Source organism: Myotis nattereri, assembly GCF_964212035.1.
Source record: "Myotis nattereri genome assembly, chromosome: 6".
Classification (NCBI taxonomy): Eukaryota; Metazoa; Chordata; class Mammalia; order Chiroptera; family Vespertilionidae; genus Myotis; species Myotis nattereri.
The window spans coordinates 45,373,403-45,395,327 of NC_138081.1; the positions used below are offsets into that span (position 1 = coordinate 45,373,403).

The 21,925-nt window shown below is 36.0% G+C and overlaps 1 protein-coding gene across 3 annotated transcripts in view; it reads right to left on the reverse strand.

The window, feature by feature from the left end:
* Positions 1-2,002: 2,002 nt before the first annotated feature.
* SNX14 (sorting nexin 14) overlaps positions 2,003-21,925 on the reverse strand; it is a 71,311-nt gene continuing 51,388 nt past the window's right edge. For all 3 annotated transcript variants that reach the window (XM_081094388.1, XM_081094389.1, XM_081094387.1), the window contains 11 exons: positions 17,201-17,284; positions 15,133-15,233; positions 12,944-13,055; positions 9,580-9,620; positions 9,318-9,437; positions 7,479-7,602; positions 7,047-7,211; positions 6,761-6,856; positions 4,248-4,339; positions 3,384-3,440; positions 2,003-2,209 (listed from right to left, as the gene is read on the reverse strand). In XM_081094388.1, the coding sequence (XP_080950514.1) occupies positions 2,171-2,209; positions 3,384-3,440; positions 4,248-4,339; positions 6,761-6,856; positions 7,047-7,211; positions 7,479-7,602; positions 9,318-9,437; positions 9,580-9,620; positions 12,944-13,055; positions 15,133-15,233; positions 17,201-17,284 (1,031 nt within the window). In that variant the 3' untranslated portion in view covers positions 2,003-2,170. The remainder of the gene's footprint in view (positions 2,210-3,383; positions 3,441-4,247; positions 4,340-6,760; positions 6,857-7,046; positions 7,212-7,478; positions 7,603-9,317; positions 9,438-9,579; positions 9,621-12,943; positions 13,056-15,132; positions 15,234-17,200; positions 17,285-21,925) is intronic.

The window sequence follows — 21,925 nt, forward strand, 5'->3', positions numbered from 1 at the left end:
CCCCTCTCTCTGGTTTCAACATCCTCTCCTATAAAATAGAAATAATGTCATCTCACAGTTACTGTGCGGGATAATGAAATGTGACCAAGTATATAAAATGCCTGGCCAATGATATTGCATCTAGTTCCTTCCTCTTTTATAATGTGAATGATTGGTTTTATATGTGAAGACTTTTATACGTCACATTTTATTTTTATGTTTTTGTTTTTTTCAATTAAACATTTTCTTTAAATAGAGCTCACCAACTGCTATGGATTGAATTGTGTCCTCCTAGAATTCGTATGTTGAAACCCTAAACCCCAATGTTACTCATTCTGGGGATGAGGCTTTCAGGAAATAATTAACGTTCAGTGAGTCGTAAGGGAAGGGCCATATTCCAATAGGACTGGTGGAAGAAGTAGAAGGGAAGGAAGGAGAGAAGAGGAAGGAAAAGGAAGCAGCAGAAGGAGGAGGTGGGAAAGGGGAAGAAGAAGGATAGATCTTTTTTTCTTTCTCTTCCCATACTCTGGCCCACAGGAGTCACCTAAGCACACCTACCATGCTGGCACCCCAATCTTAGACTTCCCAATCTCCAGAACTGTAAAATTAAATTTCTGTTATTTAAGCCACCCATAGTCTATGGTATTTTTGTAATGGCAGCCCAAATAGACTTATACATGCATAACTTTTTTCTCATCTAAATAAACAGAATATCACAATTTAGAAGCAAGTATGTAAGGATGTCATAAATACTGCTATACTTTATTTTTCCAGTTCACATTGACATCTTAAACAAAGTTCAAAATGTTATACATTTAAATGTGAAGAGGTAGTAGCCTAATTAATTTTCTACCTGTCCCTGAGAAATTACTAAATGTTTAAGGCTTAATATTAAAGCACTGATTTTCAGAAACTCATATATATTCTACAATTTTCAGGTAATTAAAAATATAATAGGGCCCTAGCCAGATAGCTCAGTTGGTTAGAGCGTCATCCCAATATGCCAAGGATGTGGATTCTTTACAAGGTCAGAGCCATACAAGAATTAACCACTCAATACATAAATAAGTAGAACAACAAATCCATGTTTCTCTCTCAATCTCTCTCCTTTCCTTTCTCTCTAAAAAAATTTTTAATCAATCAATAAAAAAATATAGATATATTTAATACTACAGATAAAATCTTTTCAAAAACTTACAACAGCTAATGATCATTTTATGAAGCCTTTGAAAAAATAAGTGCATATCATTAAATGAGTTATTTTTCCAAATTATATTTCAGAGTCCCCAAATAACCCAGTTTAGTGCCTAATACATGGCTGAAACTCAATAAATATATTCTGAATGAACACTACAACCAATAACCAAACACAAAATGCTCAATCTTGAAAGACAAATTTGTTTCAAGGAGAAAAACAAAAAATGAGAAAGAATTGTAAGTAGAATTCTAAACACTGAATTTCTAAAAACAATCATTTAAATTCACTTTCCTCAAGTAATAACAGTGAATTCTACATTTTTCTTTTGGAGAGACAACTGACAACATAAACCAAAAATCTACTTAACTAAATTTCTTATACCTATAAGCTTTTGGAATATAGTTACAGCCATTCATTGAAATGTAGTTGTAACCACACAATTACAAATATCTCAGTTTTCACCCCTAAAAGGCTATAACCTGTCACTCATCCAACAAAATCAAGAAGTCCCTTGTTTGCTCTGGAAAATTCATAAAGGATGTCTTCTTTATAGATACACAATTAACTATGTAGAAAGAGAAGAAAAAGGGGAAATAAACCTCCTAAAATATATTAACTCTAAATAAGAAAGCAAGTAAGATCTTACCCCTATTTCTCCACACTAAACATAATTATTTTCAAAATGATACAATACAAAGGTTGTCAGCCTTATCTGTTTGCCCAAAGAGGATTATGAATTATCTCTTAAAAAATGGATACAACAAGTGACATATATTCTAATAGAATTTAAATAACAAATGTAAAACAAAAGGCTATGAAACCAAATCACTTTCAATCATAATTAAGTTAGTCTTTATTAAAACAAAAAAATCTCAGAGACAGAATTACATGATATATACAAGAATATACAAAAGTAAAAGAAAAAACAGTATATTTCTACTACATTAGCACAGCAGAAATTTTAACTGGTTATTCTATCCCAAATCCAAATGTTTACATCCAGGACGTCACAGAGGTAACTTCCTTTTGTACCTAAAGAAAAAATAAGTCCATTTAATAAAAGACAGTAAGGTTCATTTATGAACTGCCTAACAGTTCCACAATTCCAGTGTACCTAAGACATAAATATTGCCATCTCACAATCCAGGACCCCTCAGGCGATGTCAGACTGATGGTTTCAGCCTGGTCCCTGCAGGCCAGGCCAAGGGACCCCACCAGTGTAGCAATCCATGCACCAGGCCTCTAATATGCATGTAAGATCTTTGGTTAATCTCTTACCACCCTTCCCCCTCCCTGCTTCCCTCTGAGATTCATCAGTCTGTTCCAGGTTTCCATGCTTGTGCATTGAGCATCTGACCCCTGGTGGTCAGTGCACAACATAGCTACCAGTCAAACGGTTGCTTAGGCTTTTATAAATATAGATATAACAAAGAAATTAGCTGGTATATGCCTTATTTTTTAGAGATGAGAAAAATGGCAAGGTATGGGGACAGACCTTATAAAATTTCAAACAGACAGTTGAAGGTTTTCTGTACTCATTTCCATGTAAATTGAATATAAAATGCCCATAACTGCTACCCTGTTTTAATATACACATAATATTACTATAATGAAAGCTAATAGGTAAATAGTTCAAATCTGAATTCTTCTACTCTATGAAACTGGTATTTCAATGCTATACCAAACCCTTGAAGAGCAGTTATTTCATCTGACCAAAGGGGTTAGTCAGAAAAATATAAACAGTAAAAAATAATAACTTAAATCTTTGCTCTAACCTCCAAATCCTCAAGAGTCAATATAATGATAATAATTACCATCCTTTTTTAAAATTCAGCTGCTTCAAAAATACTCAAGTCTGACTTACACAGCATTCACTGTTGCTGGTGACAGCCTGGAGAACTTGGCCATTCTAGTGTTGGGACTTAACCTCACACCTTCCTCTGGAAAGACTACAGGGTATAGTGTCACTTTCTGCTTTTAATTAGGAAGGAATGAAGTTAAGGCAAAGGCTATTCAATTCCTGCCACCAAAATCCATTCTACATTTGAGCACACTGAATAAAGAAAATACAAAGATCTATTTGTTAAGGTTGTTCATATTTAAAAGGATCATAGTCAAGGATTTTCTTAATTTTTATGGCCCTATTAAAATAAATGTCAGAGCATATGATTAATAGCAAAGAATAAAATTGCTGATTTTTAGTTACCTTATTGAGCTCTGGAAACAGTTCTTGTATCACAATGTCCAATAAAACATAAGTCAGCTAAAGCACCAAAAAAAATTTTTTAAGGCATTAGACAAATCCATAAAAATTGAGAAACACAAAATTCAGGGCTGTGGTTACTTCTAAATGGGAAGGCAGGGAATAGAACTGACAATATAAAACAAGCACAAAAGTAGCTTCAATAGTATCAATAATGCTCTATTTTGTTTAAATATATTTTTATTGATTTCAGAAAGAAAGTGAGAGGGAGAGAGATAGAAATATCAATGATGAGAATCACTGACCAGCTGCCTCCTGCACACTCTCTACTGGGGATCAAGCCCACAATCTGGGCATGTGCCTTTAACCAAAATCAAACCCGAGACCCTTCAGTCTGCAGGCCAATGTTCTATCTGCTGAGCCAAACTGGCTAGGACGATAATGCTCTATTCTTAAATCCATTGTTAGATACTCATGTGTTTACATGTGGACAGTTTATTATTATGCCTCATAACTCATTTTATGTTAGATATTTTATATGTAACAAAAATTTTAAAGAAATTATGTTATCTGAAAGGTGAAATTCTCAATTTTTAAATTTTTACTTTATTTCATGAAATTTCTGTATATCCCAATTTTTCTACAATGAATGTTTATTTTAAATCAAAACAAATCATGCTAAATAAAAACAGTAATTACCTAACAAGTGTAGCACAAACAAAACACACTTTTTTCTATTTGAATGTTTGAATTATGCTGCCTTGATTTAATATAGTGTCACTTCACAGTTAATAATATACCAGGCCCCCTACTGTGCCATTCCCCAAACCCAGCCAACTCTAGTCAACCTGCTTTAATGAATTTTACCTGCTTGTTGAGAACTGGCTGCTGTAAACCATCAAATAGAAGCCTGATGCTTTCATACTTGGCTTCTTCACCAATACACTTGACAATCACATCTAAACAAGAAAGCAATTTTATATTATAAAGTGACTCATCATTAACTAGTTCATAAAAGAAAATCTCCACTCTGTTTCCCGGATATTATGCAAACACTAAATCAGAATTTTCTAAACCAGGGTTTCTGCAAGGGTTCTGTGGTCAGGTTGAGAAATGAAGTATCAGGATCCTCTTTTTGGAGAGTCATAATGCACAAAGCATATTGCAAGCATATGGAATGTCACAGTAAAGAAATCTGTCTATACTATTAAGGGATAAAAGTTTGAAAATAATACATATTGTATTATTCCATTCAGGGAAAACAAAATGAAATCCTAAAATTATGTCTATACATTTGTACATATATATATAGAAATGCACAGAAAAATGTCTGTGAGAATTAACACCAACTGGTGCACACAGTTATTTCTGGAGAGTAGGAAGAGGATGGCCCCTAATTTTAATATATATTTTCATATTTGAATATCTTAATATCAAAAAATGTTTAATTTAATTTTTAAAAAAATATATATTTTATTGATTTTTTTACAGAGAGGAAGGGAGAGGGATAGAGAATTAGAAACATTGATGAGAGAGAAACATCAATCAGCTGCCTCCTGCACACCCCCCTACTGGGGATGTGCCCGCAACCAAGGTACATGCCCTTGACCGGAATCGAACCTGGGACTCTTGAGCCCGGAGGCTGATGCTCTATCCACTGAGCCAAAACGGTTAGGACTTAATTTAATTTTTAACATAGACTTTCCTAAATGAATATCACCACTTTGTTTCTGTACTATTTGCATAATTACTATTAACCATCGCACAGAACAATCCTTTTAGGAAATGTTTAAACACTAATTGAGGATCCAGAAAGTGTCATGTATCACTTGTTACCCAAAAAAGTCAGTCCTTATTAAAATCTCTGCTGAATGTTTTCCCCCAAACAGGAAAAGAAAATCATTCATAAGTAAACAAGTTGCTCAAATATTTGTCCCTTCCCCCCAATCATCATGGAACTCTTAATGCTGCTCATAGAAAATTCTCCATTTAGGTTTGTTTCTATGAGGTAAATCTAACCCTAAGAGGCAAAGGCCAAATTTAATTTACAAGATGCATAGCAGATCCTTGATATTTTTAAGCTATGTAAGTAACCCAATATGGATCTTTTTTAATCCTCTAATTCACCAATACTACATAGAATTTCCCAGTTAATATGCATGGAGCATAACAGACAAAAATAAATGATCCTTTCAGATCCTTCAGGAGTCACTAAGAAATGAGGAGTAAAAGGCAACAGAATAACATGCTAAGCTTACTCACTAGCTAAATTACTCCTTCCCAAATGAAAGTCTTCAAGTAGATGTGATTCAATTATGCCTCAGCAAAATAACAAATTATTACATTCATTGGCTTTCCATGTTGTTCCTGAATAGCAAAACTAACACTGTTAAAACCATGAATGCTATATCATATTATGAAACAGGTAATAAATTATTTCATCATTTACCTACAGAAGATTTACTCAAAAATAGCTTTTGTTCACTTTTACATTCAGACCAGGGATTTAACTTAATTGTCCTCACACAGAGTAGCAGAACTACTATTCTGGGACTAATTTTTCAATGATGAGAATTCTGTAAGGTACAGTCCTAAGCCTCTTGAATTCCTTCTCTATATTTTCTCCCCAGGCATTATTATCCCTCACACGTGACTCCCATATATCTGTCCTAGTACCATCATTCCTCCAATTCCCAAACTTGGACAGCTAAATGCTTACTGCTAGCCATTTCCTCCTGAATAATGTACAGGCACTTCACACTTAAAATGTCCTAAACCAAGTATCCTCTACTTTGACCCCTTGACATTTTTTCCTTGTATTTCCTATCTCAGTAAGAGGTGACTACCATTCACTTACTTAGTGGCCTGAGCCTACCTCCTTTACGGGAGAGGTGATCATCCTTTCCCTTGGAGACACATGACCCTATTCACATGTATGTTTTGACTGCATGTCTGTCTTCCTGCTAGACTTGAACTATCCAAGTATATGTTTTTATCCCTTTCTTCTGCAGAGTGTCTGGCACATGTAAGGTGTTCAATAAATTGGGAATGAATTTTTATTTTTTAGTCATACACACTAGCATAGCTCTTCTCATGGTAGAGTGGACAGCAGGGCTCCAACTGTCCCACTAACTACTCTGATTATAAGATATTACCAAAAGAATCTGTCTATTTGTGTGCATGGAAATAGCCTTGTCTTAAAGTTCTTAGTGCTATCATCATAAAACCAAATTTTATTTAACGAATGAATGAATTTTAATTGGCCCTTAGAACTATTTCTAAAATGAAAACTCAGAGTAAAAATTAGCTTTAAATAATTACTATACATTTCACCTCAAAGTGGTATTTATCTATACTAAACTACTTCTTAAATATTACACCTGGAATGTAATTCATCATTTCGTCGAAAGTCTGTTTTGCTCGTTTTTGCTTGTCTTGGAGAGAGCGAGGCTCAGTGTTTTCACAGAATACAGCATCTAAAAAGAGAAAAATAAATATTTGCTGGAATTTTCACTTATCTTACACAAAGTATTTATTAAATACACAGAGTATTTATTAATAGAGAAACTAATAAACCAAATAAAAACAAGACTTCTCACTCTTTTAGATCTGATTGAAATCATTAAGAGCACACAAAACATAAAACAAACATGAGAAAATACAAACCTCTGAGAAGTGTTATAAGTGAGACCAAACGGTGCTCCTGAAATAACTGTTGTAGTTTACGGTGAATATAGTAGTCAGTATACATTTCCAGAGTGTTTTTAAAGAGGATTCGAGTTCCCATTAAGAGATGATGAAGCCAGTCAGGAACTTGGAAAACCACTCGTCCTGAAAGGATCACATGGAATACTTCATTTAAGATATATATTTTAACATTTTCCGATATAAAAAACACAAATGGTCAATATTTTATTTGTTAACACTAGTAAACTTCAATATGTCCAAGGCCAATGGTATTGAATTCTTAAAAGAAAGTAATTTCAATTTTTAAAAATATTATAACAGGGCAATACTTAAGAGCAATAATTTACATCACATAAGAAATATAAATCATGAATGAAAAACAGATTTTAATAGTAACCACATCTGTCTTACCTACATACATCAGGTAATCATAAACTCCTTCTACAGTCATCATCTCCATAAAATAATTCTTATTTTGCTTTCTTTCTGTATTCTCAGCACGGTTTGCATTATTCTTAAACAGATCATTGAAAAGCTAAAGTAAAAGTTGAAATAATAAAGAGATAAGACTTTGATTAATGTGAAAAAAAACAAGATATGAAGAATTATGAATGAGGGAATTCAACTAAATCTTAACCCTACTTACCCTTAAACTATGTAAAAAGTGTCTATTCTCAATAATAATAATAAAATAGCAGATATTAAGGAACTAAAAAAAGTTAGAAAAGATCAATAATGCCAAAGGACAAAACCTTTGGCAAGACTGATGAAAAAAGATATGAAAAAGAAGACACAAACAAAAGGGGACATAACTCATGATGTCAGAGAAAATAAAAAGAATATTATTGACAACTTTAGGCCAAAAGATTTTCAACTTTAGATAAAATGAAAAATTCGCTGAAAAATATAACCTATCAAAAATTAATTCATAAAATAATAAACCTAGAGATTATAATCATTAACAAAATTAAATCTAGTTGTAAAAAAAAATGTTCCTACTAACAAAACTCAAGGTCTAGATGACTTTACCAACAAATTCTATCAATTATTTAAAAAACTAATAATTCTAATAACTCTACCAGCTAAAAGAAAAAGGTTAATCTAACTCAATACCAAAACCTGACAAGGATAGGATAAACAAAAATGTAAACTTCCTAAACCCCATAAAGGATATCTATGAAAAATGTACTATTTCATGGTGAAACACTGAAATCACTTCCTTTATATAGCAGATCCTAGCCATAATTGAAATAAAATCTGCCATCATTTGCAGATAAGTCTGTAAATCTAAAAGCATTAATAAATATATTACTAAACTTAATAGAAGTCTTGCAAAATTACTGAATTAAAAATCAATACACAAAAATCAACTCTATTTCTGTTTACCAACAATAAAGTTATAGTAACAACAAAAATGAAGGTGTTTTGGGAGAGAAGATGGGCCCAAGGCTGGGCCCTACTCTGATAATAAACTGAGCTACTTACAGATAGGGAATATATATTATTCCCAGTGCCTAACACTCAATAGTAAGCACACAATAAAATATTTGTTTAATGAATAGATAAGATACTTTATAAACTATTAACATTAGTAATACCATCAAATAAACATAAGTACATTCTAGTAAGTAACTTCTTGATTATTAGAAGTTGGTGATTTATAACCTCAGAAAACCACTTTTTAAAAAATCCCCCAGCCCTGGCTGGTTTTCTCAGTGGTTAGTTAGAGCATCAGCTCTTGGACCAGAGTCATGGGTTCAATTCCCTGTCAAGGGCACGTACCTCAGTTGCAGGTTCATTCCCCAGCCCCAGTAGAGGTGTGTGTGTGAGGCAACCAGTCGCTGTGTCTCTCTCACAGCGATGTTTCTCTCTTCTCCTACTCTCTCTCTCTCTCTCTCTCTCTCTCTCTCTCTCTCTCTCTCTCTCTCTCTCTCTCTCCCCCCTCCCCAACCCTCCCTCCCTTCCACACTCTCTCTAAAAGTCAATGGAAAAAATATCCTGGGATGAGTATAAAAAAAAATCCCCCAAATATAGTAATGGTAGAAGTCTGCAAATAAAGAAATATTTAACCTGTTAAAGAAATAACCAAACAACTATTCATAATACCTTCCTTACACTGTATAACTGATCTCCATATGAAAAAATTAAAAGTACTATCCATTTCATTAACACAGGATTCTCCCTATAATAGAAAAGTCATCTTAAGTAAGACAACTTCAGACTTATGGCTCTTTAAGGTAATGTTCATACCTTCTTGTTGTTTTCTGAAGTAGGGCTGAGAATGGTCAGTTCTGGTTTACATGGCTTAGGCTTTGGAGATTCACAGGAATTAATGAAATTCATGATGAAAGGTTCCAAATGCTGACCTTTCTGTGGTAATACAGAGATCGCAGTATGAAAATCAAAAATTAAGATTATGATTTTCAATATCACACAGCCCATTAAGATGTATTAATATTTAAATATGCTTTTAACTATCATATTATAGAATACACATAAATTAGTTATTTACCTCTTTCATTAGTTTTCCAGGAACAGATTTTATAATTTTCCCTGCAATTAAAAGTAAAATATTAATTTTATGAAGGGATAATATACATTGTAATTGTTTATATGACTACTTCACTAGGTAATTTTAAATACTCACCTGCCAAGTAAAAAGTAAAATAGTAAGAAATATGTATAATTGCCCACTTCACATTTAACAGAAATCTACAATAACTATGGTATACTTAACTATTTATAGATACAACATTTGGAATTTATTGTAAAATAATCCAATTGGGGTTGGGGGTGGAGAAAGAGACAGAACAAGCAAAGTGTCGATAACTGTTGAAATAAAGTAGAGAGTTCATTATTCAAATTTCTCTACTTTTGTGTATATATTAAATTTTCCATAAAAAAGGTTTTCAGCCCTAACGGGTCTGGCTCAGTAGATAGAGCGTCGGCCTGCAGACTGAAGGGTCCCAGGTTCGATTCCAGTCCAGGCATGTACCTTGGTTGCAGGAACATCCCCAGTCAGAGGTGTGCAGGAGGCAGCTGATCGATGTTACTCTCTCATCAATGTTTCTAGCTCTCTATTCCTCTCCCTTCCTCTCTGTAAAAAAATCAGTAAAATATATTTTTTAAAATGTTTTTCAAAAGATTTTAAACAATGGTGAATATATAAAGGTATATAAAAGTATACAAAAGTTCGTCAAAAGAAAAAAGTTTTAAAATTGCTACATTTAAATTGGCTATTTGAGTAGCCTATATTCAACATTTCCAATTAAGTACACTCTAATCTTGTTTAACCAAAATTTCTTCTTGATTTTATCTCTACGTTCCCTTGTTATAAAATATCAAATTTCTTAAGATTTTCTCAAGTAGCCGAAACCGGTTTGGCCCAGTAGCTAGAGCGTCAGCCTGCGGACTGAAAGGTCCCAGGTTCGATTCCGGTCAAGAGCATGTACCTGGGTTGTGGGCACATCCCCAGTAGGAGATGTGCAGGAGGCAGCTGATCGATGTTCCTCTCTCATCGATGTTTCTAACTATCTCTCTCTCCCTTCCTCTCTGTAAAAAATCAATAAAAAATATATATATATAAAAAAGATTTTCTCAAGTATTTAGAAATGACTGTAAAAATAAGTCAAAGTTGATAAATAGCACTTAAATTTCTTTCAGTTCAATTTAGAAAAAAAGTAGACTTATGGCAATAGGGAGAGAGATAATAATAGAAATTAAAAATTGAAATTGTTTTACGACATACAAACCACCCAACCATCCAATCAGGCTATTTCTCTTTGGTACCCCCATAAGCCACTCCTCCCTCTTAGAATTTCCAAATATCATTAAATTACAGGGATTCATTCTATGCTTTTCTCTCTAGTACATGCTCTTCTTGAGCCAAATGATTTGCTCAATCTTATTTCAAATAACATTCAAATCTACTCCTTGCCTATCTCTTGGCCTCTCCTGCCTTATAAAACATCAATTAAATTCTATAAACTCAGCAAGTTCAGAACTGCTCTTAATTTATTCCCTGTATCAGCAAGTAATGGCATTCATCCAGTTGTTTAAATAGAAACCTGGTTCGCTTTGAATATTTCTTCTCCTTCAGTCAAACCTTCAGTAACCAGGTCTACCCAATTCTATGCCCTCTACTATTTCCCCTGATAAGAAGAAACCTCAAACACACACACATACTAAATATGTTGGCTCAACTAAATATATTCATTTGGAGAGATAGAAATACAGATAAAAGCTAAATGCCTACTTGTAATATTTAATTACTGTAGGTCTATATAGACTTAAGATTGCATTATGTAAAATATATTGAGAAATACTTCTTTTCTTCCATTAGTATCTTTAACAATTTTACTTAAACTTTTCCAGATTATATTAGCTTGGTTTATATTTAACTTTTTATAAAAGAAATCATGCTATATATATTATTTTGTGCCTTGCTTCTTTAATTCAATATGCTTTTAAGATTATCGACACTGTTGCAAGCTACATGCTATAGGTATTCATTGCTATAGGTATTCCTTTTATGAACCTACCATAATTTATCTGTCCATTCTATTGCTGATGAACATTTGTATTACTTCCAGTTTGGGCTATTATAAACAATGTTGCTATGAACATTCTTAAATATGAATATACTAGAGGCCAGGTGCACAGATAGGGTCCCTAGGCCTAGCTGGAGATCAGGGCCGATCAGGGCCTTTTAGCTGCCGGCTGGGGCCTTCCTTTGTTTTGCACTGCACCCTGGTGGTCAGCACACATCACAGCGAGCAATCAGTCTCCCAGTCGAACTCCCACAGGGACAATTTGCATATTAGGCTTTTATATATATAACTAGTAGCCCGGAGCACAAAAATTTGTGCACTCGGGGGTGGGGCCAGACCCCTCAGCCCGACCTGCACCCTCTGTCATGTTCTGGGACCCCGGCCACTCCTGGCCTAGGCACAGGCCTCCAGGCTTGGGGCAGCCTGGCTCCCGAGGCCCCATTTTATCAAGAGAACAAAGTCGGCGTTAGTTACAGCCCTCACCGAACCCAGTACAGTGCATCTGTGTGTACAACTGCCTCATTCATGTGCCTGCTTTGCCCTACTGAATTACTAACATCTTGAGGACATAGCTCTGTCTTATCCTGCTTCAACTTCAGTGCCTGGCCTGGTGCCAGGGACCTGAAAGGGTCTGCTGAGTGAGTGAGTGAATAATGAGTGAGTGAATGAGTGAATGAATGAGCGAGTAAGTGAATGAGCAAGCAGCTACAGGGCGGGAACTTCTGCCACGTTGCCATGGCAATGCGGCAGAAGTTCCGGCCCCACACCTGGCTGCCTGAATGCCCACCCCGGGAAGTTCCCACCCTGCTCCCAGAGGCCCGATGCCCCTCCCCCAGCTGCATAATTCGCGCCAGGCAAAGGCAGCCTGGGTTCTCCACCTTTGCCCTGCTACCCGGCTCTTGCCTGCCGCCTGGATTTCAGATGACTGTCAGCGACAGGCGGCTTCTTCCATCCTTCCCCTTTCACCTCCCAGCATTGCGCCTACATATGCAAATTAACCGCCATCTTTGTTGGTGTTTAACCGCCATCTTTGATGGCAGTTAATTTGCATATCACCCTGATTAGCCAATGGGAAGCATAGCGAAGGTACGGTCAATTACCATGTTTGTCTATTATTAGATTAGATATGTAGATGAGTATATATCACAGAGAGGAACTGCTGGATCATTTAGTTTTATCATTTAACTTTTTTCAAGTGGTTTCCAATTTATAGTCCTACTAACAGTATATAAGAAGTCCTTTATTACATAAACCCTTTTTCTAAATTAATCTGAAAATGCTGATTCTTTTATGTTTATCCTTATATGATTCTCTACTTCAACTTACCAAGATTTACATCTGGCAGTATCTTATCAAGAAATTGTGTTTCTCCACCATTGGGGGAGAGGAAATCTGCCAGAAGTTGACTATTGCTCAGTTCTGGATGCTGCAGAAGTTTCTTGAATGAACAAAATAAGAAAAAAGTTTAAATATCTAGAAGGATAATCAAAACTATTTTAAACCAAGAAAGCAATTTTAAATCCTCAAAAGCTATTTCATATTCAGAATAATAATAAAACTAGAGCCCGGCTGGCATGGCTCGGTGGTTCAGCATCAACCTATAAACCAGGAAGTCACAGGTTCAATTCCCAGTCAGGGCACATGCCTGGGTTGGCAGGCTCAATCCCCAGTAGGGGGGTGTGCAGGAGGTGGCCAATCCATGATTCTCTCTCATCATAGATATTTCTATCTCTCCCTCTCCCTTCCTCTCTGAAATCAATAAAAATATATTAAAAATAATAGTAAAACTATATTTATAGAAAGAACAGTATCATATAGCAGATAAGCCCTCAATCTACAGTCAGACATGAATGGGTTTTAATTCTGATTCTTCTGTGTGTCAACTTGGTGTCCCTAGAAAAGTTCCTAAATTGCCTAAGAGTCAGTTACTGCATGCATAAAATGAAAAATAGCACTACCTACTTTATACTGTTGTTATATAAAGCATTTAGAACCTACCTGATACATAGGAAGGAAAATTAAACATTAGCTAATATTATTTCTCAGTTTTTCAACTATAACACAATTATTACAATATCATACAACTATCTTGATAATTAAAAGAAGTTGGCATAAAGAAGTTAGCAAAAACTAAATGTAGAAATGTGAAATAACTTGTTAAATCTGTTGACTAGTCTTCTTGTAACACTATATTCTTACAAGACATACTGACTTGTAAGAATATAGCCAAAACTTTAAAGCCAAAACGAACCCAATCTTGCCTAATATTCAGTTTTGTAACTACAAAAGAGTCACAAAACTTAATGAGCACAAATCTACAGGGTTGGGCAAAAGTAGGTGTACAGTTGTAAGTACACAAAACAGTTTATTCTTGTATTATTATTTATTAATTATTGTATCATTTTCCATAGAACTGTAAACCTACTTTTACCCCACCTTGTATTAGATAAAGTACCAACAATGTAACTTTTAACTCCATATTACCAGAAAATATTTCTTCTAGAATGAGGTACTCTAGAGTTCTTAGAAAGAATTGGTTCAATAATGAGTTAATGATATCAGTAAAGACACAGGTTAACACTACTATGTGTTGTGTTCAGATATCCTTGTAGTAAATAGTTAATTCATATTTCAGTTGTTATACCACCAAAAAAATTACATAAAAAATGCTTTCTGAGTTAAAGTATTCAACAGTTCAAATACAGAAAATAAAATTTAAATACCTCTTTATACTGTTGAATATTTTTATTTTATCAAGTACTTATTTTTGGCTATAAGGTAACCAAATTTAACTGAGTTAACACTTAATAAAAACTACAAAATTGCATGTCCAAATAAGAAAGCTGTTTTAAAAAAATAAAACAGAAATATCCACTCTGGTATTATGCACTTGATTAAAGAAAGATGGTTATTAATTTTAGAGAAGTTTCAAGCAAGTAACTTTTAAGCTGAATGTACCAATAATGAAAAAAAATATACCAATTGCATTGTTTACATAACACAATGAGCACACACTGAGAAAAATAGAATTCACTTCCAAGTGGTAAATAGTAGAGTCAAGATATCCCAAGAAACTGGAAAAACACCTTCAAATTTAAAAAGGAAAAGAATTAAGGAATAAACAGGAGGGAAGATTCTGAAGTTCAGAAAGTGCTGAACAAAAAATCAAAGAATAAGACAAAAATAACAAAAACTATTTTGTATTCTTAGAATGTATTTAGTCTTTTACACCAAAGTTTTTGTTTCTTTACTTTAACTTCCCACACCAAAACTAAGCCTAACATAAGACTTTCTTTCCTTTAGGAAAATATCTGGTATTTCATTAGTTATAAATTTTTTCAAAATATACTCTTGACAATAATTCATCTTCACATAAAAAATTTAAATAAAAGAATTTTATAAATCGACATTGATGAGTATTTGTAAAGCAAAGCATATATATACAAGAGAAAAAAAGACAAATCAGAGAATGCTATAATTAGCAGGCAATGTTCTAAATTAAGTTGGTGCTTTACCTGTAAATATTCTTGAAATTCTTCTCTCTTTGACTTTAAGAACTCATAATTTTTGGGACCAATGATTCTCTTGGAAGGAAGCTGGGCATCAGGAAATGTGCCTGAAATTAATAAATATGAAAGTTATTACTATATTCTGCTACTACTTTAAAAACCTAATTTATGCCGAAACCGGTTTGGCTCAGTGGATAGAGCGTCGGCCTGTGGACTGAAGGGTCCCAGGTTCGATTCCAGTCGAGGGCGTGTACCTTGGTTGCGGGCACATCCCCAGTGGGAGATGTGCAGGAGGCGGCTGATCGATGTTTCTCTCTCATCGATGTTTCTAACTCTTTATCTCTCTCCCTTCCTCTCTGAAAAAAATCAATAAAATATATATTAAAAAAAACAACAACAAAAAAAACCCTAATTTATAATATACTACAACCAATTAATAGCCACAATGCTGCCTTGTAGAGATGTGCCATTATCCTTTAAAAGGCAAAACCAGAGAGCATAGAAATTCAAACCAAAGAACTTGAGTCTACTGATATCCAAAATATCACCACTCTTTTACCGACACAGATATATTTAACCTTCTATATTAGTTTTTTTTTTAAAGATTCAAAAAATTATCATGAGATTATTTTGAAATCAGTGGAATTTTATTAAACAAAATCTTACTAAAGAAATACCTTTTCTCTCATGGGAAAAAAATTATATTGCCAATGCCATATAAGGTTATAAACAAAATTTAAAAACCATGGATGTACTTCCTCAGACAGGGCTGACTTTGGAAATTTTATTACCGAAAGGGAAAAATATTGCTGGGAATCCAACTTTGATTAATCTGGGATTTTAAAGTATGAAGATAAATGATCTTCTCTCAACTCTAAACCAAAGGAAAAGTTCTCAGAGAAAGAACACGACAAGGACAGCATTGCATGAGATTGGCAGAGACAAAGAGAAAATAATTTAAAGACAAGTACAACATCAAAATGTAGGCAAAAAGTATGGAGTGGAACCCTGCATTTTTTTTAGCTTCCTATAATCTCTTTATCATGGGATTTGCTCTTGAAGGTTCCCTGCCCTTCTCAATTTAGAAGCAACCTGATTTTGGATCAGGGGACATTACACAGAGTTTTTCTAAAATAAAAGAATTCAGAATACATAAATCAAACCCACCAACCTGCATACAAAATGATTGGAAATACTTCATAATTATTAAGTGGGTAGATAGGAGAGACTGGGAGAGGAGAAGAACAAAAAAGGAAAAATGCTCCCCTTTTCTGGTTGATCTATTCTCAAAAGAAGCATTCATCTACAAGTTTGGTTTCCATGTCTAAATATAAAAGCTAAATTAAGACATTTGCCAGATATTTGGCCCTAGCTGGGTGGTTCAGCTGGTTGGAGCATCATCCTTTACACCAAAAAACATTTGCTATGGTGCACAGTAAACATGTCTACCAAGAAAGGTAATGGTAAAATAAGAACAACTCTGAAATGCCTGGTTAAAATTATCCACACATCAAGTTAAACAAAAATCAAATTGGAAAGAGAACCTTTTCTCAGACATAATTTAAAAACAGCTATATTTTACATTTTAATATTATTATTTGAAAAGCAATTTATGTGCACTGTAAAAATTTGTAAAATAGCTATAGCTGGTTTGGCTCAATGGATAGCCCACGGACTGAAGGGTTCCGGGTTTAATTCTGGTCAAGAGCACGTATCTTGGTTACAGGCTCAATCCCTGGCCCTTGCGTGCAGGAGGCAACCAATTGATGAGTCTCTCTCACATCGATGTTTCTCTCCCTCTATCTCCTCCACTCCCTTCCATTCTCTCTAAATATCAATGGAAAAATATCCTCAGGTGAGGATTAACAAAAAATAACATAACAACAACAAATTAATAAAATATAAACAAGCAGAACTAAGATGAAAACAGGATGCCCTATTATCAAATGTACATAGGTGTCACTGTTACATTTCCTTGTTACTATTACTTAAAATTAAAAAATTACTCTGGCTCAACAACTTCCAAGAAAGCTAAGGCTGAAATGTAATGTTTTATACAAAAAGGACAACATACCATGAAATTCCGTTAGTTTTGATTCAAGTACATAGAATTCAAGGTATCTTCTATAGACAGACCAATGTTCAGGCTCATGCCCAACTGTAAATTGAATGAACATACCCTGAGTAATAAATCATTCTATAAACCATTATTATTAATAGAATGCAGTATTTAAAACGTTAAGTATACAGAGCTGGAAATTATTCCAGTCTTAATAATTTATTATTTCTTGTTATCACTCTATTAATGTATTTTATCCCATATTTTAATTTTAAATTATTTAGAAAACTTTGATAATTTCACCTATTTATGAAGTTATCTCAATAATAAATATATTTTCTGCAACAGAATCATAGAGCTGACAGCAACTTCAAAAAATTATTCAGCCCTGACTGGTTTGCCTCAGTGGATAGAGCGTTGGCCTGCGGACTGGGAGGTTCCAGGTTCAATTCCGGTCAGGGGCGTGTGCCTTGGTTGTGGGCACATCTCCGGTGGGGGGTGTGCAGGAGGCGGCTGATCGATGCTTCTCTCTCATCGATGTTTCTAACTCTCTCTCTCTCTCCCTCTCCCTTCCTCTCTGTAAAAAAACAATAAAATATATTTTCAAAAAATTATTCAATTATGATTATTTTTTAAATTTCACAAAAATGATGTATTTCATAAAAAATTTATAGTCAATTTTGGGTATCACAAATATTTATTAATTATACAGTACTAGAGGCCAGGAGCACGAAATTCATGCACTCAGGAGGGGTCCCTCAGCCCGGATTGTGAGAGGGCCAGGCCGAGGGACCCCAGTGGTGGATGATCAGGGCTTGGGAGGGACATGGGAAGTTGGCCAGCCAGGGAGGGACCGCGAGAGGGCTCCAGGGTGTGTCTGGCCCATCTCGCTCAGTCCTAATTGGCCAGACCCAGCAGCAAGCTAATTTAGCCGTCAGAGCATCTGCCACCTAGTGGTCAGTGCACGTCATAGCAAACGGTTGAGTGGCCTTAGCATATCATTAACATATTACGCTTTGATTGATTGAATGGCCGACCAGATGACTGGACACTTAGCATATTAGGCTTTTAGTATATAGGATAGAACAGCACTATCCTATATAATAAAGAGGTAATATGCAAATTGACCATCACGCCCTCACAATCTGGCTGCCTACGACCAGGCCAGCAGGGGGGTTAGTGAGGGATGACCAAACAACTGAACAAGAAGGCTGCGTGGGGTGACCAGGCCAGTGGGGGGCGGCAGGGGGGGTTAGTGAGAGACGACCAAACGACTGAACAAGCAGGCTGCATGGGGCAACCAGACTGGCAGGGGGGTTAGTGAGGAACGACCAAATGACTGAACAAGCAGGCTGTGTGGGGCAACCAGGCCAGTGGGGGGATGGGGACGGGGGGCGGGTAGTTAGGGGCAACCAGGCCAGCAGGGAGGGGCAGTTAGGGGCGATCAGGTCGCACACTGAAGCAGTAAGGGGTGATCAGGCTGGCGGGGGGGGCGGGCAGTAAGGGGAGACCAAGCAGGCAGGTAGGTGAGCAATTAGGAGCCAGAGGTCCAGGACTTTGAGGGGGATGTCCGACTGCCAGTTTAGGCCCAATCCCTTGAGGGGTCCCGGATTGGAGAGAGTGCAGGCTGGGCTGAGGGGACCACCCCCCTCGCCGCACAAATTTCGTGCACCAGGCCTCTAGTCTAACAGAATTTTCTGCAAATTCTGTAAATGTTCTATATTATCAGCACTAATACAGTAGCTATTGATCACTTAAAATATGGCTAGAATAAGTGAAGAACTGAAATTTTAATATAACCTAATTTTAATTGCCACATGTGAACAGTGGCTACCGAATTGGATAGCAAGAACTAATGGTTTAAAGACTAAGTCAGAAAAAAAAAATAATAATAAATCAGGTCACCTGCCTATTCCAATTCCAGTTTCCCCATTTACTAACTACAGGGTGAAACAAAAGTAGGTTTATAGATGTTTGTATGAAAAATAATATAATAATTAATAAATAATAATACAAGAATAAACTCTGTTTCGTGCACTCACAACTGCAAATCTACTTTGGTCTCACCCTGTATGTAAACTTAAACAAATAACATTACTGCCTTAGTTTGCTTAGAATAAAAATAATTGTACCTATTATATAAAATAATCCCCCAGGACACTTTTATACAGTGCAAAGCACAGAGTAAGCACCCCAAAAATGTTAACTACTATTATTAGCATCTCGTGTCATTCTAGCATTGATTAGGAAATGCAATGGATCGTGTCAACGAAAATCACAGCAACCCAAAAGCAACACCTGTATTCAGAAAAAAACAGCTTGCCATGGTCACAACCTATAAAGCAAATTCTGTTTTTCTTCTTCAGCACTGTTCTTAAAAGATCTATGTATTATATTTAGTTTTGGTTTCAAAAACCCTGAAATTGCTATTTTGCTACACATATAAAATCCATGCAATATTTAAATGATATACTTTTTTCCCCTTCATAGGCCATGGCTTCCTAAGAACACATATTAATTACATTGACTGTAAAAGTCTACATACAGCACTGCTGACAAAAATTATCCTTAGAACACAAGTTTTAAGATATTTTTGGTATTGATTTTATGGTTAAATTATTAAGCTAAAGTTTTAAAAATAAAGAACAAAACTAAATGGTTGTCCAAAAGGCAAAAACTAAAGTACATATATTCCCAAAATATTTAAAAGTATATCATAATAAATTATTCAAAAGTAGATAAAAGTTAATACATGCTCACATATTGTATGGATGGAGGTTTATAGCTGAACAGTCAAAAGTTTTAAATAATTTCCTGAGAGACAAGAGCCAGGTTTTAAGTACCAGGCACAGGAAGGAATTAAACTCAGAAGCTAACCAGGGTCTTTCTCATTCTCTCCAATACTTAAAATACCAATCAGTAGAAACAGCAGGCAACAGATGCAAACAAAACTATGCTTGAAATCAGACTATATTAGCAATAACAACAATGGCTTATCTGTACCCTTATTAGAATGTTGAGACAGAAGAGCAACTAGAAAAACTTAATGGTAACTACAACAAAACCAAGTAGCAGTGACTCAGAACTGGATAGAGCAAGACCCTACCTGGTATTAGCTACAAGAAAAATTATAGCTAGCTACTCTGAGAATTCTTCCTTCCTCGTTCCTATGTTTTATGTTCTTGAAATAGGATCAGCTTCTGAAAAAATAAAAAAAACCTAATACTTTTTGAAAAAGAAATAAGGGTAATTATTAACACTGACCTTCACACTACCAGCCAATCATTCCCCTCTCTTAACCCTTTCCTAACATTGCCACTTTTTTCCTTCTTTCATCACAGATAGTTTCGCTCTTCCTGAGTTCAATTTTTATCTTTCTGTTCATCATTTCCAACTTTGATGTACTTTTGTTTACAAGAATGCCTCACCTCTTGGACAAACCCTAGCGTGGGGACTGTTTAACTCCGTATGGATATTATTTACCCCTTCACTGTTACAGTCTACGTGTAAAACAACCAAAAGAAAAAAGATAGCTAAACATGAACAAAACTTGTAAAGTTGTGTTTGATCATATATTTTTATCAGTTCTAATTTGCCAACAACAATGGAGGAGGAGAAATACCATTTTAATTAAGTTGTTATCTGATATAGTGCTATGTGCATTAATAATAGCCAATTAAGTATAATGGCTAATGATGATGGGAGCAAAACCGTTAAAAGAACATTATATAAAACTAGAGGCTCGGTGCATGAAATATGTGCATGGATAGGATCCCTAGGCCTGGCCTGCGATCAGGGCCAATCTTCCCTGGCTGCTAGCAGCTGGCCCCATCCCTGGTTCCCCATTCCCCATCGGGTGATTGGAGCCTGCCAACCAGAGGGAGGGATCAAGAGGTTGGCTGATTCCCACCCACTCGCCAGCCAGTCACCCTCCATGTGTGGGGCGACCGGCGGGGTGATCAGAGTCCCGCTCACTCCCACCTGCCTTGGCCTGGCACCACCTGCATCCGCCGCCACCCACCCCCAGTTCCCCATTCCCCATCAGGCGATTGGAACCTGCCGGCTGGGGGGAGGGACAAAGAGGTTGGCCAACAGGTGGGCTGGGGGCAGCTCCTATGTTGAGAATCTGCCCCCTGGTGGTCAGTGATGCGTCATAGCGACTGGTCGTTCTGCCATCCAGTTTATTTGCATATTACGCTTTTATATATAGACTAGAGGCCCGGTGCATGAAAATTCATGCACTCAGGTGGGGGGGATAGGTCCCTCAGCCTGGCCTGCGCCCTTTCGCAATCCAGGACCACTTGGGGGATGTCCACCTGCCAACTTAGGCCCACTCCTGAGGGAATCGGGCCTAAGCTGTCCGTCAGACATCCTTAGTGCTGCTGCAGAGGCAGGAGAGGCTCCCACCACCGCTGCTGCGCTCACAGCCATCAGCCCAGCTTGTGGCTGAGCAGAGCTCCCCCTGTGGGAGCGCACTGACCACCAGGGGGCAGCTACTGCATTGAGCATCTGCCCCCTGGTGGTCAGTGCATGTCATAGCGACAGTCATTCTGTTAGAGTCAATTTGCATATTACCCTTTTATTATATAGGATGCCTAGTTGGGTTGTTAGGTATCTTGCTGATTGAAAAAATTAATTAATTAATTAATTAACCTAGAAAATCCTAAGCTTTCATTCAATTTCCTGTTCTAGACAAGTACCTTTTGGATATGTAGTCATACTCAATAGTTATGACAAAAA